Source organism: Rattus rattus, chromosome 8, assembly GCF_011064425.1.
Source record: "Rattus rattus isolate New Zealand chromosome 8, Rrattus_CSIRO_v1, whole genome shotgun sequence".
Classification (NCBI taxonomy): domain Eukaryota; kingdom Metazoa; phylum Chordata; class Mammalia; order Rodentia; family Muridae; genus Rattus; species Rattus rattus.
In genome coordinates, this window is record NC_046161.1 from 35,501,013 (window position 1) to 35,527,581 (window position 26,569).

A 26,569-nucleotide genomic window follows, 5' to 3' on the forward strand; every position below is an offset into this window, starting at 1 on the left:
CCCATTAACCCTCACTTGCCTTGCCCAGTCCCTACGTGGCCAGCTCTAGGCGACTAAGCTACTTTAAGCTTCTTCAATAGTCTTTTACAGTCAAGCAATCCTCAGATGTTATTTTCATTTACTCCTTGGTTTCTAAAAGACTAAAAAGCACAAAACAAAGATGGTGACGTTGGTGCTAATGACAGTGACGCTGATAATTCTAAGAAATCAAGGCCAACAATCCTACTGAGTCTCTGAATAAAGGGATCAGACAAATGCAGATAGAGCCACGATCTAAATGAGTGCCTAAGCACATTCTCCATGTATGTCTGCATAAAGCTCACAGGAACCTAGGCTCAGTGACTTTCACCTGTAATACTAGAACATGGTAGGTTGAGGCAGGAGGACCACCGTGAGTCAGGTCAACTTGGGCTAGAGAGTGGTACCCTATCTTAAAAGATGTCCCAAACCAAAAACCAAAACCAAAACCAAAACCAAAACCAAAACCAAAACTAAAACCATCACCACCACCACCACCACCACCACCACTGGCAGCAGCAGCAGCAGCAGCAGCAGCAGCAGCAGCAGCAACAACAACAACAATCACAAAAACAACTGACAACAAACAAGCAAAGTGACACACTAGTTGACATGTACTGGTGTTGGCCCCTCAAAGGGAGGCTGCATGGGACTTTCCTGGGGGAGAGGTCCCTACTGATCATTCGTGATTCTCTCAAGCAAGGTGTACAACTGTCACTGTGTACTCCAAAGAGTATGGCTGAATTGAAGGGACAGGGACAGATCTGTACGTATTTGTTTCAGCTCAGAACTGTTAAACCCTGCTGGGGGTGGGGAGACTGACTGCAGATCTATTCTCCAGAAAAATCTCTCAGATGCAGAAGACTGAAAGTTACTGAAAACAAGATAAAAACAACATGCTGGATGCCGGAGAGCAGCAAGCAGAGGATGTGTGCTCTGCGGTCACTAAAATTAATCCAAATAAAACTCTTCTTAGGTGCAGCCAAGCAGCAAGCCCCAGATTGTCTGTGACGAGAAACATCAGTCAATTACAGAGGCTCAGCCCTCATCTGCCAGGGAACTCTGTACCGAGCCCTTTCTGGAGTCAGCAGAAGTGTATGCTGATAGTTTGGAATCCCTTGTGCTGTGTTAATTTCTTAGTCTTAAGCCTGGATTTGATGACGTGAACAATGCCTTGCATTCTGAAATCGCTCTCAGACAGTACTGCCAGAAGAGGAAGGGGGCCCCAGGCCTATTATCTTTACAAATCCTCAAAATTTTTACTGTGATCCGGGGCGATTCCCTTGGAAACCAAGAGATTTGACGTGGCCAGCAAATGGGCGTGATGGGGATAATGACTCTCTCTGTCTGGTGCCCTGACTACCTGCTGACCTATACAAATCACTCAGTTCTAAGTCACTTCAGCTTCTGGAAGGGCTTAAAGGACAAAGAGCACTTGTGTGTGTGTGTGTGTGTGTGTGTGTGTGTGTGTGTGTGTGTGTGTGTGACATGTAGACTCGAGGTACTGGGCTGGGAAAATGGATGTGTATGGATTAAAGCCACCCTCACAGAAAGTGGGGAAGGGGTGGTGAGGAGCAGGAAATTACCTCTGCTTTCCTCACCTTTCCATGGCCTTAGCATCCTGGTATTAAACACTTTTACCAGGGCATTTTCCTCTATCCTTTCTCAGCACAGCACGGATTCTATTTGTGAGGAGAAAGGAACGGGAAATGACATTTAATCGATGTGTAACCTTTGCTAGGGAATAAGTGAAGGCATTAGTGCATTATTTCATTTACTTTTACACCATACCTTTAAAAAAGTAAGAGTAATTCTGATTGTTCCTATGAGGAATCAGGGTCTGGGGTAAGTCAGTAACTCCCCAACTGAGGAAATGTCTCCATGAGATGAGTCTGTAGACAAGATATTTTCTTAATTAGTGATTGATGAGGGAAAGGCTCAGCCCATTGTGGGTGGTGCTATCCCCTAGGCTGGCAGTCCTGGGTTCTATAAGAAAGCAGGTGAGAAGCAAGCCAGTGAGTAGCACCCTTTACAAAGACCCTATGAGATGGGGCTGGACCAAGGATGGCAACTGGAAATTCAGTTTAAAAGCTGTTTTCAACTGCAGGAAAGCTCTTCTGAGAGGCTGTGTATGTTTAATTCTTAGGCCCTGGTGGGTTGCAAAGGCTGATCGCTTGTCTCCATGAAAATGACACATATGAAACCTGCTTCCCAGTCTGGTCTATAAGTCTTGGGTTATTTGAGAAACACTTGAAAGTGGTACAAGCAGTATTTTAGAATCCAAAAGTCATGTTAGTGATGTTTCTCTGGGAAAAGAGGTGACCTGTGAGTCCCAAAACTTAGGCCTTCTTGTCTACAGTGGAAGTGGGGGGTCTTCTGGTGTCAGGCTAAAAGGAGCTCTTTCCATGCCTCAGAACCATGAGCTAAATAGACTTCTTCATAAAATAACCTTCTTATAGTGGTGAAAACCAAAAATACATTATTTCACCCTGGAAGCACGTGATCTTCCTGAGAATTAAAAAGGTTGCTTTTAACAAGACATGAAGAAACTGAATTGCACAAAATTGCTTTTTTGACCCAAACTCTAGATAAGAATTCATTGAAAACTGAGTGGCCTGGATATTTTGCTGTCAAAGTTGATTTGAGGTTCGTACCAAGAGGCATGTTTGATGCTGAGGAACCAGTGGTGGAGGGCGAGAGACCTCCCCTCTGGCAATGCGGCTTACACTCACTCAGCCCTACTCTCTCTTCAGATGTGAAGTCGTGGAACTCAGTTTAGAAGAGGGATTCGGGTGAGGAAAAGTGGTGGTTGAACTGAGGATAAAAGCAGGATTAATATTGCCTACCTGCAGTGTAGACTTTTCCCTGAGAGAGGACCTAAAAGGGAAGTGGGAGTAGGTATTCTTGGCAACAGAAATTTCTGGAAAAGGTAGGGAGGAAACTCAGGGAGTAGCTCAGACTAGAGGGGAGGGCTCTCGGTTCCTGGACCAGAGGCCCATCTGTCATCAAGATTCAAGAACGACTATGACTAGGCTAGACAACCAACGCTTTTGTCACCTTTGTGCGGCTTCGGCTTCGCTTCCTGTGTCTCTTCCCTTTCTCCAGCTGAAGCAGGTAGCCTTCCGAATTACTACGGGCCATCCTCATCTGGTGCTTGTGGCTTCTCTCTGAATCGAGCTGGGATTCACTCTCTACCCTGGACAGGATAGGCGGGAATACGGTGCTGGACAAGGAGCCCTCGCTGGGCTGCACCTCTGCCAGCTGCAGCAGCGCTTGCTGGTGCTGCTCCATGATCTGGGCGAGCCGGGAGTCTGGAGAGGCACTCCCGGGCTCCATGTCTGAGGAAGAGTGGAGTTTCCTTTGGAGAAAACACAAGTGTTTTTGTTTTTTTAAATAAAACTTGAATCTGTAACACCGCTTTCTGTGTGGAAATCTTTAGGAATCCTTCATCTTTATAGGATACATGATTTCTTGCCTTCAAATCCTCCTCTTTTCCTTTGGGACATTCTAATTCCATTTCAAAAACATTTATTTCATTTACTTATGTGTCTCTCTCTACGTGTACACGTGTGTGCAGGTGCCCTCAGAGTCCCGAAGAGGATGTCAGATCCCTACACCAGGAGTTACAGGTATCTTAAGTGAGTCCGAGGGACTGAACTCAGATCCTCGGTAACACGCTGACTATTTTAGACCCAAACTTCAAAGTGAAACTCTATCCCCCTGATGCCCCAAGAGGAGAAAAAGTGTAGCAGAAAATAAGGACATGACTACAGATATAAAAATCTGAAATAATGATGAACAAACCATGTAAAAACGTTAATGGTAGCGCTTCATAAAACAGGAAAAGTGTTAAGTTTTCCTAGAAAATGGAACTCATCAGACTGACTAAAGGTGAAACAGCGACAGTGTAAATAAAGAGGAAAAACCGTGATGCTAATGATAGGGGCTCAAGTCTGCTCACAGACAGTATCGGACAAAACAACCGTAATCCACATAGTTTCACAGGAAAAATTTATCGAACGTCTATGTAACATGTGTTTACAACCTGTCCCAGAGGATGTAAAAGAGTAAAAGAGAGCCCAGTCTTCAATGCATGCATAAAACCGACACTCCCCGTGCTCAGGTCGCCCCTCCTCATATAGCCCAGACTGACCAGGGACTCAAAATGTTACTGAACTCCTCACCTTGACCTGACCTTGAACTCCTGATTCTTCTATCTCAATCTCCCAGTGCTGGGACTGTAGACCTGTGACACCCTACCTGGTCTGATAGTATATTTATAACACTCTGGGTGAGCCCAGTGCAAGACAGGAGAGATGTAAGCCTATCTTCCCTCATGCATATGAATGTTATTAAGTCCTAGGCAAATGAATTGAGCGATCTAATCCGGTATGCTGAGCTGGCGATATAGCATGTGCTGGAGTCCCTGCCTAAACTGTACAAGGTTCTGGGTCCATCAACAGCCTCAGTAGCAAACAGAAGACCAATATGAAGAGGTGGGCTAATCTTAGGGGCAAAAGGACAGCGCCACAGTAAAAGCCCGTGAATGTATTTCATTATATTATGGGGTCGATGAAACATATTTGATTACGTTTCAAGCTCATTTATAACAATAGTGCTTTGTAAAGGAAAATAGAAACAGAAAGGCATTTTCTATGTCTACCTTCTAAAAGCTAAAAATTATTTATTTTTATTTTGTGTATGTGCATGTAATTGTGTGCATTCGTGCATGCATGCACATGTTGTGTGAACGTATGTTTGTGTGAACGATGGCATTCACACATGGGTTGCAGTGCATGTGTGGAGGTCAGAGGGTAAAGGTTGGACTTCGAACTCCAGGCATTAGGCTTACAGATACGCCTGTCATTTGCAGTCAGGTTAACACTAGGCAGCCTAGGCTGCCCTTGAACTCAGCATCCTCCTCCCTCAGCCCCCTGCATGGTGAAATGGCAGGGGTGCACACAACCACACCCAACCTAAATATTTATTATGATAAAAGGGTCAGAAGTCACTACTCTAAAGCCAGAGAGAAGGCGACGAAAGTGCTCGCCAACCATCGCTGTCTCTCCAGAAAGCTGACCTGAACCTTACCAAATGTATATCCCAGACTGTCTGGTGTAGAACTTGTCTCCCTTCCAATGTATATGTAAAGTTGTCTCCCCATTCTGTTTTTGAAAACAAGCGCCTTGAAGGTGCCCCACGGTATCAGACTGTGTGTGTCTTCTGTGTACTTTAGTGTCAAAGTCATCACATGTCAAATGTCCAGAAAACACATTTGGTTAAGGAGCATCAGGGATGGTGTCTTGAAATTACGTTAAAAAATTGACTTTCTTTTTCTTATTTATAGAAGTAATGGATTCACACAATAGGGAACTTGAACAATTCTAACTCTAAAGAATAAAAAAAATAATCTTGATTTCTCTTGCAAGAGATAACCACTATTTCTTTCCAAGATTTTTTAAAATTTGGGTCTTATTTATTTACTTATTCACTTATTTATTCATTTATGACAGGGTCTTACTACATAGCCTTGGCTGGCTTGGAGTCTGTTATGTAGACCAGACTGACCTTGAACTCATAAAGATGTGCCTGCCCCTGCCTCCTGAGTGCTGGATTAAAGTTGTGCACCATCACACCTTGCAACTTTCATGTGTCTGGATGTTTTGTTTACATGTATGTCTTGCACCACTTGTACGCTTGGTGCCTTCAGAGACTAGAAGACGGCATCAGATCCTCTGGAACTGGAGTTACAGATAGTTGTGAGCCACCATGTGGGTGCTGGAAATCAAACCCAGGTCCTCTAGAAGAGCAGCCAGTGCTCTTAACTGTTGATCCAGAAATAGCCATCACTCACCATTGGGTGGACTTTCTTTCCATGTGCAAATTAGGAGAGCAGAGTTCATAGCCCTTGGGTTGTGTCCCTGTTCCTCATTTCCTTCTTACAAGAGCATTTCCTCAGAGGCATATTTGTTATGGTCACAGGGGACTAAATATCACCATTTCCCTAAACCTTTCCCCACCATTGGATTTTTAGGTCATTTCTGTAAGTGACGGTGTTTCAGTGTCTGTACGTTTCAGTGTCTGTACATTCCTTTCTAGGCTACGCCACTCCAGGCCAGAGATAACTTTTTCTCTAGTCATTACTCAAATCTTTCTAAGCATGCTAATTTACTCTGCCTGGGTCCTTGTGCTCTCCCCTTGCTCCAACTTCTAGTTTCATTACCATGGAAACAGTAGAGAGATTGGGAAGAGAAGACTACCAGAAGCCAGGCAGGAATCTGAGGCAGGGGAGGGGTGAGTTGGCCTTTTCTTCTGGTCTCACCTTCCCAGGGACTCTGCTGTCCCCTTCCCTCTCTCTCTCTTCTTTCTCTACAAGACTCTTTCTTCTCCTCTAGAAAACCATTCAAGATAAGGAAATTCCAAGCAGTTGTAATGGCTCTGTATAAAATCACTTATGTAAGCTCTAATGTCCCTGAGTTAATCCCCAGATTCACACATTGTCTTTGACCTCCACAATGCTCCATAATGCATCTGCACAGTCTCTCTCTCTCTCTCTCTCTCTCTCTCTCTCTCTCTCTCTCTCTCTCTCCTCCATCTGTGTATGTGCACCATTCAATGCACACATGTGCACACGTTTTGCAAACACACACATGTACATTAATAAAAATAAATAGGAACGTTTGCAAACTTTAAAGAGACTTCTCACCAGAGCATCTCTATGTTCTTGTATTTCGTCTCTGCCCCCGGTTCCTTGGATGGCTTCTTAGTCTTCGTTGACCTGGACCTGTGTGTGTTCATGCGATAATCAGACTGGGGTCCTCTCTGACTCAGGGACTCGTGTCTGTGAGAAAATTCATTAAAGTCCTGCAGATCTCTATCAGAAAATATGTAGATGGGCTGTTGCTGATACAAAATTCTTCTCTCTTCCTCGTGTCTGTGTCCTCTTCTTTTATTAGTGTTTAGCCCTAAGACAGAGTTTTTATATACTACTCTGTCAAAAGTCTCCTTGGGTGGAAAGAATGGGTCGGAGGTGACTTTGGGATTATGGGTGAGCGTTCTGGGGTCCTGTAAATTGGGATTAGAAGCGGTCATTTGTGCAGTCGGCTCATGCTTCGATGAGGTATCCATAGGCAGCCTTTGGGTTTGTGGTTGTTGGAGAGAGTTATTCTGATTATTTTGACTGACAACTTGTTCTTTTGTCCCAAGAGATTTCAGGCCATTCTGATATTTCTTCTGTTTCTGAACCCTGGCCTTGGCTGTTCTTCTAGAAGGTTGCTGGACGTTGGCTGCATTGGAAGACTGACCTCTTGGGACGTTGCCTGATTTTGTATCTTCACACTGAGACAAATGTTCTTGGTAATTCTAAAAAAGATATTACAGTTAAGGCAAAATCAGAAGATGAGCATTCTTCATAAATTTTCAATTAATTCTTTTTTTTTTTAAATGGGGGTCAAAACATCTAGGAATGTGACCATGGATTGAAAAGGATAGAGTATGAGGAGTTTTTCTCCTAGTTGTAGGTGATTNGAGGGTGAGCCACTGAGGAAATGTTAAATCATGAGCCCAGACAGAGCTTGAGGGCTTAAAACAGCTCTGTATTAGGTCTCTGACTGGCAAGCTATATAGGGAGGCGTCACCAAATGGGGAAATGGATGGAGAGAAGCTTCACCTTCACCAGAGATGCACAGAGGAGAAATACACATCTGTGCTAACAGGTGCAGGCTCATGTCAACTGAATGAGCATTTCCAGAATTCCAACCCCAAGACACCCGAGGTTTGCCTGTGCCAACCAAGTACAAGTTCCATATGACACATAGTTCAGACCATCAGCTCTGTGTGTGCATGCAGGTCAGCGACCTATTCGCCAGATGAAACAAATCACATCTCATTCAGAGGGCCATGAAAGAGTCAGAGAGCTTTGATAGGGCGTCTGAGAAACCATAAGGGTTGTTTTTGCTTTCTGCTGCCTGATATAGCCTGCACTTAGGCAATCAAACATCTGGGGGGGGGCGCGGGGGAGGGGACTTCGATATCAGAGCAGTCGTCAGGCTTTTCTAAGTCTGGTAACAACAAAATGTACTCCCAGAACAATAGATACGCTGTGTAGCTAAATTGTGCCGTGCAGCCATTTAAGAGTATTTCCCGAGGAATGGAGCACTCATTACTTGGTTGAAAATGAGCAGGGTAAAGAGGCCTTTGGAACGAATGATTAACTGCTTATTGAAACAGCAAGCTGACCATGTGCATCGATGAGTTATAGAACTGCAATTCCCTTTCAGGGCTCGCATGTAAAAAAGAACCCTTCACGACACACATCTGTGCAATGCTAATTGAAAAATGCAGCCATTGGGTAGCTCGTCGAAGGCCGATAAAAATACTTGGACCGGGAAAAGCATGCCTTGCTTTCTTGTTCGGATTTGTTTTAGTTGGTGGGGAAGAAAGATCAGGTCACGAGGAAGCAGTTCTAGGTTTTTTTTTTTTTTTTTGCGTCTCTGGTACAATCTGCAAGGCTGACAGCACCAGCCTCTCTCTGCATATTCCCAAGTGATAGTCACGTTCCCCATTTCTAATAGAACGGCATTGGGATGCTAAGGACAAGACTGTTACATTTACGACAGTAATACACAGTGTGGCCTGAAATGTTGGCATTTGTTTTTTTTTTTTTTTTTTTTTTTTTTTTTGGTTCTTTTTTTTTCGACTGGGGAAACCCAGGTTGGCATTACCACTGAGCTAACTCCCCAACCCCAAACTCCTTCTTTTTGCCTTTTTTTTTTTTTTTTTTTTTTTTTTTTTTTTTTTTCTGGGGATCGAACCCAGGATTTGAAGCTCTACCACTGAGCCAAATCCCTCAACCCCAATGTTGGCATTTGTAAAAGAACGATTTTTGTTTTCTTTGGGATTTAAGCCATTTGAGGATTGACCGGGCTCTCATTGGCTCTTACAAAGGATTAGTTTTCTCCTGTGGCACCCCTACCCCCACCCATTAAAAAACTGACAAACCCTGTCCTATGCATCCAGGTAAGAAAAAGGTTTTCTTCCACGTGGTTTATCAAACTGCATGTGAGAGACTATGGGTGAAAAGAGTCGCCCGAGACATGGTCCCAGGTACACTCTTCCTTGCAGTGTACTTTTGGTCCCCAAAAGTGTTACCTGGATTTATTTGTTTGTGTGCACGTGCAGGCATCAGTTCTCCCCTTCCACCAAGTGGGTCCTGGGGATAGAACTCATATCCTCAGGCTTGGTGGCAAGCGCCCTCACTTGCTGAGCCCTCTTGCTGGCCCGGAAATTGCTATTTTCTAATCTGAGAGGTGTGTTCAGTGGCTCTCTTCATGCTGTGAGCAGGTCAGTAAAGGTCAAACAAGCCTCTTGGTTATGATCTATAAACTTGAACTCCGACTGATCAATCATGGCATTCCTTGCAACATTTGTTCAGCTGAATAATGGAGTAATAACAGAGTAATAATGGGGTAATAATGGAGTAATAATGGGGTAATAATGGGGCGATAATGGAGTAACTAGGCATACTTTATGTCATCAACTGGCTTACATGTCCCCGTTTTCTCTTCTCATTCCAACCCAAAACAAACAAACAAACAAACAAACAAACACACAAACAAACAACCCCGGGAGAAATTCCTCTTCTGGGAAGTCCTGGTTACTGCTTGATTCTCGCCATGTTGTCCTCTTTTGTTGCAGCCGATTCAGATCACAGCAGCCCTCCGCCTAGGGCGCTTTGTCAACAGAGGCCAAAACTCATCATTTTACCAAGCCTGAATTGTCTCGAGTGTTAAATCCTCTATTCACATAGACATAAGTGCCGGGAGGTGTCATTTTAGTCCTCAGAAAGCAAGCCGTTTCCGGACTTGATATGATTTCTCTCACCTTCCAAGCAGCCTCCTCGAGATCTGCTGGAGATTTATTACCCTACAATTGAGGCATCAGGTGTCCCTCTCAGGTGGTGAGACCTGAGTCCCCTGAAGTTAACAGACAAAGCCTTTCTCAGGCTACTTAATCTCCATCGGCTCTTCATTCTGCTCTCACTAGGATTCTTTTGTTACCCACACTGGCAATTGGTATACTCTCCATGCACTCAGACTAACGGCTTAATGGCAGTGGCTTTTCATATCACATGTGGAGTGACAGAGTTGGGGAATCTACTAACGCTGAGGCGAGAGTGGCACAGTGAGACTCGTCCTCAGTCACCGGTGTCCACCCACGGTGTGTCATCACTGCAGCCCTGTGAAAGCCCTGCCTGCCTGCTTTGGTCCTGTGGCTCTCCTGATCATGTGTCATAAGCAGAAAGCAGAATGCACACTCTTAGCACCATCTCCTCTAACATAAAGGCCACTGTTGCTCTTAGCTGCCCTGGCTGGGCCCTGGGGTCCTGAGAGGTCTATCCAGGCTCCAGGATTACCTCTGGCCCAGAGAACTTTCTGTTGTACTCAGTTTATCTTCTGTGTTTGTTAAAAATAAAATGTGAGGGCTGGAGGGATGGCTCAGTGGTGAAGAGCACTGACTGCTCTTCCAGAGGACCTGAGTTCAATTCCCAGCAACCACATGGTGCCTCACAACCATCTGTGATGGGATCTGCCGCCTTCTTCTGGTGTGTCTGAAGACAGCTACGGTGTGCTCATATATATATAAAATAAATAAGTCTTTAAAAAATGTGACCTTAGATTCCAATTTTTATCTAATATTATTTTATATATATGCGAATTTTGTCTAATATATATCTATCTACTGTGTGTGTGTGTGTGTGTGTGTGTGTGTGTGTGTGTGTGTGTGTGTGGTGTGTGTGTGCTATCTTTGGAGGCAAGAAGAGGATGTCAGATCCCTGGGGCTAGAATTAGAGCTAGTGAACTGCCATGTGGGTGCTGGGAATTGAACCCAGGTCCAGAGCAACCATGGCTCTTAAACACTAAACTATCTCTCCGGGCCCTTTCTAATATTACTAAGAAACATCCAGCATGAATTATTAACTAAGTCCCTCATTGTCAGCAAGGAAGAACTTCAGATAAACAGATGCCTGTGTTGACCAAACCAAACGCATGGCTCTTTAGAAAGATGGGGAAAGGGGCTGGTCACAGGGACTTAATGGCGATTAGTGAAGGACTCTGTGCCATTTTGTGATGCCACCACTGGCACCTGGAAGGGTCTTCTGGCTAAGGATATACTTCAGCAAGGCCTCTAAGAACCTTCTGCCTTTAGTTTGGGCACACCAATGAAATGGGACTTCTGAAACCCGTGAAGACCCACAGGAGAGCACAGAGTGTTGCAGGACAATACAGTTCCAGGAAAGGTGCATGAAGAGGTCCTAAGCAGGATGCAAAGATCCAATGTGGGCACAGGAATCTGACATGAAAATCATGACAACCCAAGGCTCTCTATCAGATCGACTAGCAGTTCCTGCCCTCCACACCCCATTGCCAGCAGACACTTCTTTCCTTATCCCTTCAACATTTTGATATGGTCTCTCTGACATCAGCTCTCAGGAAGCTCTGAGTAAGGGACTTGATTTATTTACTTATTTCAATTCAATCAGCAGCCTGGAGACTTGGCGAGGGTCAGAGAGGGTTTAAGATGTCTGTCTTTTCTAACCTCTCCCATGCTTGGAGGAACTTTAATGCTTTGAACTTTTCAGTTGCTTTACGTATGACTTTGGTGATGTTCCTTAGGCTTGGTGATTTCGAAAGGCTTACCACCCCACCCCACGGCCCTTGAGACAAGGTCTCACTGTGTAGCATTGGCAGGCCTGGAACTTGCGATGTAGACCAGGTTGACCTCTGATTAACAGCCATGTGCCTACCTCTGAGTGCTGGGACACTAGAGTTAGAGATATGCCACTATACTCATCCTTTCTTAATCAGGGACGGAATCCGTTCCAAGAATGACTCCACATAATTCCATGTACCGACCCAGGAAACTACCAGCTACGGATGACCTTTCTATTTCTTCTAGGAACAGTGAGACAATTACCCACTCCCCAACTACACTTATGAGTGTCCGTGGACAAGAAGGATGCCATCAGATTATAGATACCAGTTGGTAAGCTTGCATATTCTGGAAGCAAGGCTTGGTGGGGTCCAGCCTCAGGGTCAGTGTCTCCTGAGTCTACTGGGCAGTTATTAGCTCCTAAAGGAAACATTATTTTTCCTCTGCACAACCCCATCTCTTCCTTCTGTATGTTTGCAGTGTGAAATGATGGTGTTCTGGCACAGGGGATCTTTCAAAATTGGTTAGTGTTACTGGTGGAGCGAGATATGGCAGGAGGCAGTCTTTGGCATGGGTAGGTAGGCAGGCATTCTAAAATAACCCTTAAATGACAAGGACCCAGTGACAGGCATTACTTCTATCCAGCAGTATTACTTGAAGCACACTTAACACACAGTCTAGCAGGTGACCTTGAGCTGCTTTGCTCTCTGATGCCATTTGTCCTCAGGATCCATGAAAGTGTTTTCGACTTCTTTGTCATCCTGGACAGTCATCTTGCCAGCATCTCTGATGGGGTAGGAAATCTAAGAGGAAAAAAACACACATGGCAGTAAGTGGCGTATACTGCATCCTAAATGGGTTCATTTCAGTCTCCTAGCCATGGGGCCCCAGTCTTTGTACTCTAGGGAGAGGTCCTGCAGAGACAGGCTTTATGTTTAGTTTATAGCAAGGGTCAATTTCAGTTCTCAGGCACTTACATCAGTCAACCTTTCATTTCTGTGACTTAAAAAAATGAACAAGATAAACAGTCTTAAAGGAAGACGCATCTATTTTCGTGCATGGTTGTAGAGAGAATATCTTCTGTATTGAATGGATGGTTTCAGAGGGTTCAGCCCATGGTCACTTAGCTCTGATGTTTTGGGAGTATTATTCGGAACAAAGTGGTTTAGCATACAGCAGCCAGGAAGCAGGAGACACAGGGGAAGGGACTGACATCTTCATATACTCTTTAAGGGCACAACCTATGACTTACTTCCTCCAACTTGTCCCTAGCTCCTAAAATTTGTGTCATCTCCCAATAATAGCACCATAACATGGGGTCCAAGCCTTCAATATTTGAGATTTTGAAGGATCACCCAAGATAAAAATCATGAGAAGGAACCGGATTTCTCTTAGGGAAGATAGAAATAAAATGTTTTCTCTTGAAGACAAGAAGAGAGAAAGGGTGCTTTGAGGTCCAAATACTCCTTGTTTAAATGTCCTATACCTTGTCCGTAAACAACTTTAGGACAGTTATTAGAACATGATACTGCAAGTAACAACTGATCCCATCAACAGACACACGATACCATACCCTTTACCTCCATTGGGGACTATGTCCTGATAAGCCCATCATAAGTTAAAAAAAATGTACTTAATACCCATGCTGACTAGTTTTTGTCAACTTTACACAAGCTAGAGTCTTTTGGAAAGAAGGAACCTCAATTAAGAAAATGTCCCCACCAGATTGACCTGTGGGACATTTTCTTGCTTGATGATTGATGTGGGAGGGGCCAGCTCACTGTGAGTTGTGCCACCATTGTGCTGAGAGTTTTGGGTTGTAAAAGAAAGCAAACTGAGCAAGGATTATGCTGTGGCCTGTGCTCCGTTCCTGCCTTCAGCTTCCTGCCTTGAGTTCCTGTCCTGACTTCCTTCACTGGCTGAATGTGATCACGAGTTGTGAGATGAACTTACCTCTCTCCTTCCCAAGTTGGTCATGGTGTTTCTAACACAGTGACATATACCCTAACCATGACACACACCCAGTCCACCAAACACCACAGCTTAGTTTAACCTACTGTAATTGTGCCCACACCATTGAGCAGGTGCAGTGGTGCACACCTGTCATTCCCTGCTTGGGAAGCTGAGGCAGGGGGATGGAGAGATGGTCGGAGGTGTTGAAAACTTTAGGAGGTGGGGTCCTGGTTGGAGAACACAAGCCTCTGGGAGCTTGCTTTTTAAGGCTACACTGGGTCTGCTTCCTGATTACCCAACGTAAAGAGCATTGTCCTCCATATGCTGCCATCATGATATCCTGGGCCATCAGTCCAGGATCAGTGGAACCAAGGTAACCAAAATAACTACATAATGAACCTCTGAAACCATAGGCAAAACAGATCTTTCCTTTTCTATCTGTTTCCTCAAGTATTTCGATCACAGCTCTCCAAAATTACTAGCCCTCCACTGGGCTTTTGTTTCATATCAAGAACCAGCCATCTTCTATAATCAGGCAAGGCTCTCAGCAGTGGGAACTGGGACCAACCCAGCCATAAACCCTTCAGTCTACAATATGATCTGCCTGCAAGATGTGCTGGGCTAACAGTGGAGCAGAGTTTGTGGGAGTGGCCAACCAAGGACTGGTCCAATTTGAGGCCCACACCAAGAGAGGGGAGCTCACGCCTGACACTGTGTAGATGAACAAGAACCAGAAGCTGGTCAACCCAGAGACTCAAGATAAAACCAAATATGATTGGATTAAAAAAAAAAGCCACTGAAATGATTCCTGATGATGCTCTACTATACTCACAGATGGGTACCTAGCCCAGTTGTCATCAGAGGGGCATCATCCAGCAATTGATTGGAACAGATGCAGAGACCCACAGCCAAACAGTAGATGAAGCCAGGGAAACCCCAAAGAAGGAGAGGTTGGATTCTAGGAACTAGAGGGGTCAGGGACACCAGGAGAACACAGCCCATAGATCAATTAAACAGGGCTCAAAGGGGCTCACAGAGACTGAAGTGGCAATCATGGAACCTGCATGGGTCTGACTTATGCATATATGTTATGGCTATTTAGCTTGGCATTTTTGTAGGACAGTCAAGGGGAGTGGGGTTGTCTCTGACTCTTTTGTCTATGAGTGGGATCTTTTTATTTCTACCAGATCGCTGCATCCAGCCTTGATAACAGGGTTTGTGCCTAGTCTTATTGTAATGTTATGCTATGTTCAGTTCCCTGGAAGGCCGGCTTCTCCTCCTCCTCCTCCTCCTCCTCCTCCTCTCCTCCTCCTCCTCCTCCTCTTCCTCCTCCTCCCTTCCCTCCTTCCTCCTCCTCCTCCTCCTTCCTTTTCCTCTTCCTCCTCCACTTCCCTCTTCCTTCCTCTTCCTCTTTCCTCCTCTCCTCTTCCTCCTCCTCGTCTCCTCCTCCTCCCCTTCCTCCTCCTCTTCCTCTTCCTCCTCCTCTTCCTCCTCCTTCCTCTTCCTCTTCCTCCTCCTCTTCCTCCTCCTCCTCCTCTTCCTCTTCCTCCTCCTCTTCCTCCTCCTCTTCCTTCTCCTTCCTCTTCCTCTTCCTCCTCCCTCCCCTCCTCCCTCTTCTTCTTCTTTAAAGGGAAATGGAGAAGTGTTTCTAGGAGACAGGGGAGGCAAGTGGAGAACTGGGAGAAGTGGAGGTAGGGAAAACTATGGTTGGGTGTAATGTATTTAAAGAATGAAAGTTAAAATAAAAAATGTGTCTAAGTTGTACAGAACCTGTTAGAACAGCCATCAGAAAGCAGACTTAGAGCTGTAGTATCTCAGTGTAGGAAGAGAACCTGGAAAGAAGAGATTTCAAGCCTCAGGACACCCACACTAAAAGACATTCATTCAGTCTGCCTGTGTCTCCTCCTGGCTAGCAGTGTCCAGCTGACTCAAAGTCTCTCTCATACATTCTTAATGTTTCCGTCTCAGGATTCCTCATCCATTCCCACTGTGACACACTGCTCCAGTTAGGTTCTGGTGACTACTGACTGCTTCCCCACCTATAAAATGCCAAGTTTCTTCCTTCCTGAATGGATGCAATTCAGTTTTTAAATATAGCTTTAAGGTTTTGCACTTACTTATCTTGCTAAACTTCCTGTGGTAGGTTGTGGAGTGTGTGGTGGCCATGTGCAAGAGTGCAGGATGGTAGGGCCTGGATCTGACAGGCTTGAGTTCAGATTCTCCCTCTGCTTCTTATGTTTACCAGTGGGGTCTAATGCTCAGTGGACACTAAGAGGGAAATATGTTGACTATTATGTACTAACTAAACATTTGACAATGAAGACAGTCTCACCCCTCAGGATGGCATGTTTTAGCTCAAGAAAGATAAAAACACTGTTTCCTTGGCCTTGAGTATAACCTCATCTGCCTCTAATAAGTCCATGAAATAGCTATCAGAATTAACACACACACACACACACACACACACACACACACACACACACACATACACACCAGGAAAGAAAGATAGACAATATGGAAACTTAAATAATTGAAAGTTGATCTGGGGCTAGTGAGATGGCTGAGAAGCAGTGGTTCTCAGTCCTCCTAATACTGTGACCCTTTAATACAATTCTTCATGTTGAGGTGACCTCACCAGCCACAAAACTGTTGTCATTGTTACTTCATAACTGTAATTTTGCTAGTCATTAATCATGACAAAAATGGTTTTAGAGATAGAGGTTTGGCAAAGGGGTAGTGACCCACAGGTTGAGAGCCACTGGCTTAGAAGGTACCATTTGCTGTGCATATTTAACAAGCTTGCGTGTAAAGGCTAAAGGGGAAAATGATCTTGCAACGTTCTCCTCTGACTGCCACATGTGCACTGTTGCATGCATGTGACATGCTCATTCATCACACACATACACAATAATGTAATAATAATAATAACAATAATAATAATAATAAATTTTTATAAAGTTGATCTTAAAGTGAGAAGAAAAGTAAAAAATAAAAAACAAAAAACAAAAAACAACTGCTTGAATTTTTATTCCTAAAATACAGATGGAAAAAAAGATGTACTGTTCAGTTATGGCTGCCTTCTCCCTGGACACGGTCGTCACGTTTGAATGGATAACCTCCTCTGAAAGTGGATGACCTCACATCATGAAATAGCCTAACCTTTAGGATGCTCAAAGAAGGCCAAGAACTACTCCCCAAAGTTGCACCAGGGCTCCCCTTATGCAACTGCTCTCAGAAACACCCCGAATCACAAAATATTAGGTCTCGTAACAGTTAGGGCATCATTGCAAATGTTTCTGGTTTTGCTTTTTGCTTTTTTTTTTTTTCTTTAATTTTTGAGACAGGGTCTTGCTATGTGGTAGGCCAGGCTGGCCTTCATCCTGCCGTCTCAGCCTCCAGAGCACTGGAATTCCAGGGATGTGTGTCCAGGCCTAGCTACCCTTACCATGATGTTAAACAGAAACCTGACTTCTTTAAAGGAAAAATCAACTCTGATGATAAATGAAGAGAAGGGAAAAATTCTAACTAGGGTGACTAAGCAGGCAAGGATACTCTTTAATTTCAAAGAGGCTTAACATGTCTTCCAGGGAGATGACCAATGGGATGTAGAGTCTCCAGCTTTTTGCAAAAGAGAAACGGAAAATGTGCTTTAGGTAATGGGGTTTATCATCGATAACATTAATTTTCTATTGACAACTGTGATGGCTTATACATATTCAGGCCAGGGAGTGGCACTATTAGGAGGTGTGGCCTTGTTGGAGTAGGTGTGTCACTGTGGGTGTGGGCTTTAATACCCCAGTTCTAGCTGCCTAGAAGCCAGTCTTCTACTAGCAGCCTTCAGATGAAGATGTAGAACTCTCAACTTCTCCTGCACCATGCCTGCCTGGATTCTGCCATGCTCCCGCCTTGACAATAATGGACTCAACCTCTGAACCTATAAGCCAGCCCCCATTAATGTTGTCCTTACAAGAGTTGCTTTGGTCACGGTGTCTGTTCACAGCAGTAAAACCCTAACTAAGACAGTAACCGTGCCTTCATAGTTCTGTCGAAAACCTCACACATCGCTAATCAAGCATCGGTTGCTTCCTTTGCCAGGGAGCGAAGGACACACACTGTTTTTGTGCACAATGTTTTGGTGAAGCTTGGCTGAATCACCCCAGCGAGCTTGCTAGGCAGGTAAAACATACTTCTACATTAGCTCTTTGAAAGTGGAGTGGGACACAACCTCTGCCATCTATTTTTTCTCTTTCTTTCTTTCTTTCTTTTTTTTTTTTTGTGAGCCATTCTATTAATACCAATCAAATCGAGAAAATGATCAAATGAAATTGCATTTTGAGCATCGTAAGCTGTGTAATGTCTATTCTGTTAAATTGGGGCCTATAATTGCTTCTGTACTGAAAAGATACAACAAAGACAGCAATCATGGTATGTCATTATCCCAGACTAGAAAACCGGCCTTTGCGGGGAGGACTTCAAAGGCTTGTGGTTCTCAAATTGCATTTGGCTGCTGCTGTTGAAGCGCAGGCAATCTTGATTAGGTGTTTACACTGAGGTAAGGCGAAGAGCAGAGAGTCTGAGTGCTTGGGTCTAGAGCCATTAAAAAATTGTACATTATGTTCCTTGCTTTGAAGTGAGGGTTTGCAGGGAGGAAAGCAACTCAGATTCGAGGACAGCTGAGCTAGACTGGGCTGCAGTTTCTCTCTCAAAGAAACACATCGGGGTTCTTAGAGAATCAGATGGCGCTGCAGAGAGCAGAACCAGGGCTTCACCCAGAGCCGTGTGACACAGTGGATCTGCATAACACACACCAACACATGCTTCATAAACACGCTAACATTAGAAAGTTCTCACTGCAGGCTGTGTCCCCCCACTATATCCTGCCCTTCTTACTGTCTGCGTGTCATCTGCCATGGGAGCTTCACGAGTTGAGAAGGCTTTGCTGTGCGTGTCCCTAGTACTAATGTACTAGCAACTAACCGCATGCCCAAGTTAGATGAGCCGAAGTGTCAGATTAAAGGAATATGATATTATTGTATGTAAATGTGTGTGAGTATGCATGTGTGTGTGCATGCATACATGTGTGATGTATATGCCACAGTGCACATGCTAAGGGCAGAGAACAACTTGAAGACTTTGTTCTTTCCGTTCACTACGTAGGCCCTGGGTGTCAAACTCAGGTTGTTAGGCTTGGCTGTAGGCCTCTTTACTGGCTGAGCTGTCTCACCAGCCCAGGTTCAAGGTCTTTCTTTCTTTCTTTCTTTCTTTTTTTCTTTCTTTCTTTCTTTCTTTCTTTCTTTCTCTCTCTCTCTCTCTCTCTTTCTTTCTTTCTTTCTTTCTTTCTTGCTCTGATATATCAGCTACTTACATTCCCACTTCGGGCATAATCACTGGATCTAGTGAGGGCTTCGTTATTCACTTGGCTAATGAGCGCTTGGCAGCACTGATCCTGGTACTTTTGCCCTGGGTTGTTTTACACCTGCTCACGTTTCTGTGGCCAGTGAAAAAAGACTGATTCAGATTCTACTACTATGAGGTGACTTTGCTGACACCCAGCATGGCTGCTTAAATTATCAAAGGGTTTTGTGTTTTTCAGCTGCTTAGCGACAACACACGTGAAATGTTTGTACTCTGTTGCCTATCTTCATTCCTATAGAACGCCGAGACCATGTATGCTCAATATGAACTTGTTGTTCAATTCCGTGTGTGTGTGTGTGTGTGTGTGTGTGTGTGTGTGTGTATGTGTGTGTGTGTGTGTGTACTGTTTTTTTGAGCCAGGGTTTCTCTGTGTAGCTCTGGCTGTGCTGGAACTCACTATGTAGACCAGGCTGGCTCAAACTCAGAAATCCCCTGCCTCTGCCAGCCACCCCGAGTGCTGGGATCAAAGTGGCAACATAATACATATGAGGAAGTTAGGACAGGGATTCAAACAGGGCATGAACCTGGAGGCAGGAGCTAATGCAGAGGCCATGGAAGGATGCTGCTTATTGGCTTGTTTCCCCTGTCTTGCTCAGGCTGCTTTCTTATAGAATCCAGGATCACAAGCCTAGGGGATGGCACCACCCACTATGGGCTGGGTCCTCCTCCATCAATCACTAATTGAGAAAAATGCCTTACAGCTGGAACTTATGGAGCCATTTTCTCAATTGAGATCCCCTCCTTTCAAATGACTCTGGCTTGTGTCAAGTTGCTATAAATCAAACCATCACACCCTTCTTTACTGAAGTTCCATGAGGCCAGAACAGAGGGGCCATGGCAGGGCTATCATGTTGTACATACAGATCAGGGCACTTGTACTTCATAGTGGTTCTGAGTGTGCCTGGCATAGAGATGGCCACAAATAGAACTAGATGACAAATTCGACCCGAGTTGTTCCTAAGCTCACCCAGCTTCATTAGAATGGATACGGGCAGCTGTTTACACAGATTCCATATCCATGGGATCCATCAGGCACTGCGGCTTGGCTTAGCTCTTCCGTAGTATGAGTTTAATCCCCAGTATCTCAAAGAAAAACAAAACAACAAACAAAACCAAACAAGTGTCCCAACTGACAATGTGTTTTGTTTGCTTGTTCTGTTTAAAAACAAACCACAGTTCACCAGCACTGAGCATGTCTGGACTCAAGCCTCAACCCCATCACTCCCAGAATAATATGGCATAATAGCTATTGTGAGGTGTGAAACGTAAGCAAGAGCTGACAGTTCACACGATGAACATAGGAGTCACACAAATACCACACCATTTAATGGAGGGACTTGAACTCATCAGATTTTAGTGTCTGACAAAGGCCCCCCATGGATATTGAGGGACAGTGAAGATTACCTAATTGTCCAGGCAGGTTTGTGGTTTATATCAAACCCAGGCAGCGAACTGCCAATAGAATGGTGTGGAGAGTGGGGCTTCATCTTCCCTCCCACTCTTGCTCACTGTGACCCCGGGTCCACAGGTCCTTCAGCCCCTCAACCTCTCATGGTTACCCCTCCCTATGTATCATCTCCCCCAAATATGCATGTTTTCTCATGGCCTACATATCTTCAGAGAGCTGCCGTGTGACCTAGTTTAAATTGGGATTTCCCCCACCTTGAAAAAGCTGACGATACCCTTTCTGCTTCATTTCTCCCTCATTGCTAACAGATGGCGTCTATCGTCCACCCCTTCTACATACACAGTCAGTCTCTGACTCCTTCCCCCTGTCCCTTTTCTCTTTTCTCCTCTTCTCACCATAACAGATCAGGTGGTGGCTCGAATGGTTTGGATTTGGGAGTGTTTCAGAGTTCGTGTCTGGGATTAGTGAGTCTTAGTCTGGAGGCCAGTTTCTAGCAAGTTTGGGCTGTTTACATATCTCATTCCTTCTCTTCCATAAGATTTCAGGAGGACGCGTGCACACAGTAGCACGGCTTGTCCACAGACTCACAGCAGCCTGGGTCATTTAATCCAAATGACAAAACTGTCAGGCACATAGCTTGTGACTTTGACTCAAATTCATGCAACGTGCCCTATGATGTAAGACACCACAGGATTACCCAAAGTGACAGGTACATTTTGGAAAACTTAGAAGTGATAATCCTTAAAAATGATTAATTGTGTGTAATTTCCAGTTTTCCACCGAGCAGGCCTAAGCTACATGGGAAGTTTCCTTCTGCATGGATCCGTCTTCAGTCCCGTGGATTTAATGAAGTGTTGCTCTAGAGTGCTGAGCAGGGCCCATATGAAGGATGCCTCAGAAGTGTCTCATATTGAAAAACCTATAAAGTTCAATTGGAATTACACAGTCATAAGTAAGTGCTCTTGTGTTGCTATAGGACAAAATAAGAAAATCTATCAATCAATGGACAGCCCTGGAGTCCCTGCTGGGTGGCAGAATAACTTCTGCAAGCACTGTGGAACCGGATCTTAAAAGCGGTGCTGAACCAAACCATTCTATAAGAGCGAAGTCCGTGCTTCCAACCAAGTGTAGTTATAAAAAGATGGTCATAACTTAAACAAGAGAAAGCTAGATCTTACAGACAACTCAAAGCTTCCCTCAATAGCAGCCACGGAAAAGAAGAGCAATTTATACTTGGATGGATACTTCTCAATAGGACATTGTAAGTTCATCTAAGCATTCAATAACAAATACGTCACATAAAGCCTATGTGACATTAAAAGCTTCCACATATGGAATGTCATTTGAACATACCAATAATCCTGAATCTGATGTAGAAAGTCAACATTTGTGCATGTTTTTTTTTCCTTGAGTCATTGTCTCATGTAGCCCAGGTTGGACATGAGAGCTCAGGGTATCTGAGGATGGGCTTGAACTCTTGGCTGCTTCTGCCTCCCAAGTGCTGGGGTAACAAGTGTGTACCACCATGCTGGATTTATGCAGAAGCAGGTGGATCTCTGTAAATTCAAGGCCAGTCAGGGTACTACAGTGAGGCACCAAATAAACAAAAAGGTAATAGAGAAATAATCAGAATTGTAGCCAAGCAGACCTCTTGAGAGGTCAGATTTAAGGAGGGGGGAACGTTGAAAGGATTATGACGCAAAATTATAATTTAAAACCAAAGCGTTAAATACTGCGTATATGACCCAAAGTTATTCATAAGCTCCTTATCTTAAATTCAAAGCTCAATTACTAAAGAAATGTGCCAACTAGGTGGATATAAGATTGCAAGTTTCGAAGGCCGGTGACATGGCTTCGTGGTAAGGGTGCTTGTGGCCAAGCCTTATAACCCGAGTTTGATTCCTGGGACCCACATGGTGGAAGGAGAGAATCAAGTACCACAAGTTGATTTTTGACCTCCACACGATGCAGTGGCAAGCACAGGCCAAATCAATCAAGCGATCAATGGTAAGAACAATGAAAATGGTAGCATTTTTCTAAGAGGACCAACTAAGACTTGCCTTGCATATAAATGTCTTGATCTCAGGGGCTGGTTGTCTGGATGAAGTAAAGTGTGTGTGTGTGGAGGGAAGGGACATACCCCTCTCTCCACTTACTGGCCATAAAATGAGCTTCTCTGCTCTGCCTCACCCTCTCCGACATGACAGACGGAAACTGGTTTCATAGAAACTTCCCTTAAAGCTGTTTTTCTCTGGGATATTTTGATGTTAAAGCAGTTAAAAAAAAATGCTGGCTAAAGTGGATCCCCTCTATAGATGGTCTTCGAGTAGCAACACCACAGATGGCACATTATACACAATAGACATCTCGCCACGTATGTCCTCTTGAGTCCCTTCTGCCACCTGAGATTCTATCTTTATTTCCTGGCGCTGTCGCTCGAGATAAGAAAAGACCCTTTAGGAGAGTCTGTGCCTTGAGTAGTTTTCTTTCTTTTCCTATAGCAAAAGGACTGTGCACACATGTACACACGTGTACACACATGCATACACATTTTGTGCACGTGTGTATGCAGGTGTGAATGTGGAGGCCAGAGGTTAGCCTTGGATGTGTCATTTCTTAGTCCCCTTCCCTTTTGTTTGTTTTTGTTTTGAGACAGGGTTTCTCTGTGTTGCCCTGGCTGTCCTGAAACTCTGTAGACCAGGCTGGCCTTGAACTCACAGAGATCTACCTGCCTCTGCCTCTGCCTCCTGAGTGCTGGGGATTGAAGGCACATGCCAGCTATTTTCTCTTTTCTCTTTCTTTTTTCTTTTCTTTTCTTTTTCTTTTAACAGGTTCTTTCACTGGCCTGGAAGGTCACCAATTAGGCTAAGCTAGCTGGCCAATGAGCTGCAGGGATCCCCTATCTTCTCCTTTTCAGCACACACTATCATCACCAGTCCTCCCCACCCCCAACAGGGGTTCTGGGGAATCAATTTAGGTCCTTGCATTTGCTGGTTGAGCCATACCCTCCCCCCCTCCCCCATACCTTCCCTTTACTGCTGGTCCACCACATGTAAGGAGCTTTGTATAAAGTGATTGAATAGTCTTCCACTGTAGAAGTTGTTGACCCCATGAGCAAGGTAAGATTTCAAGGAGTCACTTGCTCAAACACCTGGCAAGAACGTGTGCTGAGATTCAGGATGTAGCCCCTGATTCTGACTTCAGTTTTATTTCAGTTTTATGGCTTTATTTGACACTACCCAGCACCCCAGACTGTCTTGTTCCTCATGCAAGGGCGCTGCTACAAGGTGGGGCAGGTCAACGCTCTTCCAAGATCTCTGATGTGTTTGTCTTGGATTCATTCTTTCGGGGATCAGCCTCTCCACCAGACTGCTTCTGTACATACTGCTTGTTTGGTTTTCTGGGAGATGTTTCCTGTCTCTGGGTCTAGGTCACATAGATGGAAAGCAGGCTCCTGGATAGATGGGGGATCTATATGTCTTATTTTCTGTTGCGTCCTGAGTAGAGAACAGAGAACCTAGGGCAGAGTTGGTGCTCAGTAACTACTCAGGACTGATTGGCCTGCTGTTGGCCCATAGACCTGGACAGTGGCTTCGTTTGTGGTTTTACATGGTCCTGAGGACCACAGACAATTCATAACCCTTCTGTATTTACAGTTTTAAATTACCTGCAATTTCTTTTCCTGATATTGATAGGAAAGGGCCAAATCACATGGATAAGGCACTTAGAGCTCTTCTGAACTCAGCCTAAACCTCACCTTCATCTTCAAAGTCTATTGAAAGCAAGATAGAAGGACAGGTTCAGAACACAATTCCCGTTAATGATAGGCCATAAATTTGACTCATATGCTAAAGAGTTTCAAATACTCCAGACTCCGGAATAAGAGTCAGTGGATTCCGTCTGAGCAGAGACTGGATGGTGACGCTCAGGTGCCCTCTAGTGTGTGCTGCTTTTCCCAGCGGTTCCTGGCATCACACACCCTGTGCCTAAACCCACATTGAAGAGTATGTGCACGCCTTTAATCCCAGCACTCGGGAAGCAGAGGCCGGCCGGCTGAGTTCAAGACCAGCCTGCTCTATAGGTCAGGTTCTAGCACAGCCAAGGGTGCATAATAGAAAAACCCTGCCTCACCACTGGAAAAAATTTCCTGAACAAAACACCAATGGCTTATGCTCTAAGATCAAGAATCGACAAATGGGATCTCCTTAAAACTACAAAGCTTCTGTAAGGCAAAGGACACTGTGGTTAGGACAAACGGCAACCAACAGATTGGGAAAAAGATCTTTACCAATCCTACAACGAATAGAGGCCTTATATCCAAAATATACAAAAGAACTCAAAAAGTTAGAAGGGAGACAAATAACCCTATTAAAAATGGGGTTCAGAGCTAAACAAAGAATTCACAGCTGAAAAGAATGCCAAATGGCTGAGAAACACCTAAAGAAATGTTCAACATCTTTAGTCATCAGGGAAATGCAAATCAAAACAACCCTGAGATTTCACCTCACACCAGTGAGAATGGCTAAGATCAAAAACTCAGGTGACAGCAAATGCTGGCGGGGATCACGGAGAAAGAGGAACACTCCTCCATTGTTGGTGGGGTTGCAGACTGGTACAACCATTCTGGAAATCAGTCTGGAGGTTCCTCAGAAAATTGGACATTGAACTGCCTGAGGATCCAGCTATACCTCTCTTGGGCATATACCCAAAAGATGCCCCAACATATAAAAAAAGACCACGTGCTCCACTATGTTCATAGCCTTATTTATAATAGCCAGAAGCTGGAAAAGAACCCAGATGCCCTTCAACAGAGGAATGGATACAGAAAATGTGGTACATCTACACAATGGAATATTACTCAGCTATCAAAAAACAACGACTGCAGAGCAAATGGTTGGAACTGGAAAATATCATCCTGAGTGAGCTAACCCAATCACAGAAAAGACATACATGGTATGCACTCATTGATAAGTGGCTATTAGCCCCAAATGCTTGAATTACCCTAGATGCCTAGAAGAAATGAAACTCAAGACGGAGGATCAAAATGTGAATGCTTCATTCCTTCTTTAAAAGGGGAACAAGAATACCCTTGGCAGGGAAGAGAGAGGCAAAGATTAAAACAGAGACTGAAGGAACACCCATTCAGAGCCTGCCCCACATGTGGCCCATATATATACAGCCACCCAATTAAACAAGATGGATGAAGCAAAGAAGTGCAGAAGTGTAGATCTCTCTGAGAGACACAGCCAGAATACAACAAATACAGAGGCAGAATGCCAGCAGCAAACCACTGAACTGAGAAGGACCCCGTTGAAGGAATCAGAGAAAGAACTGGAAGAGCTTGAAGGGCTTGAGACCCCATATGTACAACAATGCCAAGCAACCAGAGCTTCCAGGGACTAAGCCACTACCTAAAGACTATACATGGACTGACCCTGGACTCTGACCTCATAGGTAGCAATGAATATCCTAGTAAGAGCACCAGTGGAAGGGAAGCCCTCGGTCCTGCTAAGACTGAACCCCCAGTGAACTAGACTGTCAGGGGAGGGCAGCAATGGGGGGGGTGGGGAGGGAACACCCATAAGGAAGGGGGGGAGGGAAGGGGATGTTTGCCTGGAAACCGGGAAAGGGAATAACACTCGAAATGTACATAAGAAATACTCAAGTTAATAAAAAAAAAAAAAAAATAAAAAAAAAAAAAAAAAGAAAAACCCTGCCTCACAAAAGGAAGGAGGGAGAAGAAAGTATGTGGGTGTGATGGTTTGTATAGGCTCCGCCCAGGGAGTGGCACTATTAGAAGGTGTGACCCTGTTGGAGTAGGTGTGTCACTGTGGGTGTGGGCTTAAGACCCTCACCCTAGCTGCCTGGAAGCCAGTCTTCCGCTAGCAGCCTTCAGATGAAGATGTAGAACTCTCAGCTCCTCCTGTGCTATGCCTGCCTGGTTGCTGCCCTGTTCCTGCCTTGATGATACTGGACTGAACCTCTGAACCTGTAAGCCAGCCCCAGTTGAAATGTTGTCCTTTCTGAGACTTGCCTTGGTTATGGTGTCTGCTCACAGTAGTA

At 44.6% G+C, this 26,569-nt stretch overlaps 1 protein-coding gene across 1 annotated transcript in view; it reads right to left on the minus strand.

Annotated features, from left to right (window-relative positions):
- The window catches only part of Jhy (junctional cadherin complex regulator), a 57,794-nt gene that overhangs the window by 6,583 nt on the left and 24,642 nt on the right, over positions 1-26,569 (minus strand). The window contains exons 4-6 of the mRNA XM_032911106.1: positions 12,420-12,533; positions 6,725-7,380; positions 3,076-3,376 (exon numbers count right to left, since the gene is read on the minus strand). Of these exons, the coding sequence (XP_032766997.1) occupies positions 3,076-3,376; positions 6,725-7,380; positions 12,420-12,533 (1,071 nt within the window). The remainder of the gene's footprint in view (positions 1-3,075; positions 3,377-6,724; positions 7,381-12,419; positions 12,534-26,569) is intronic.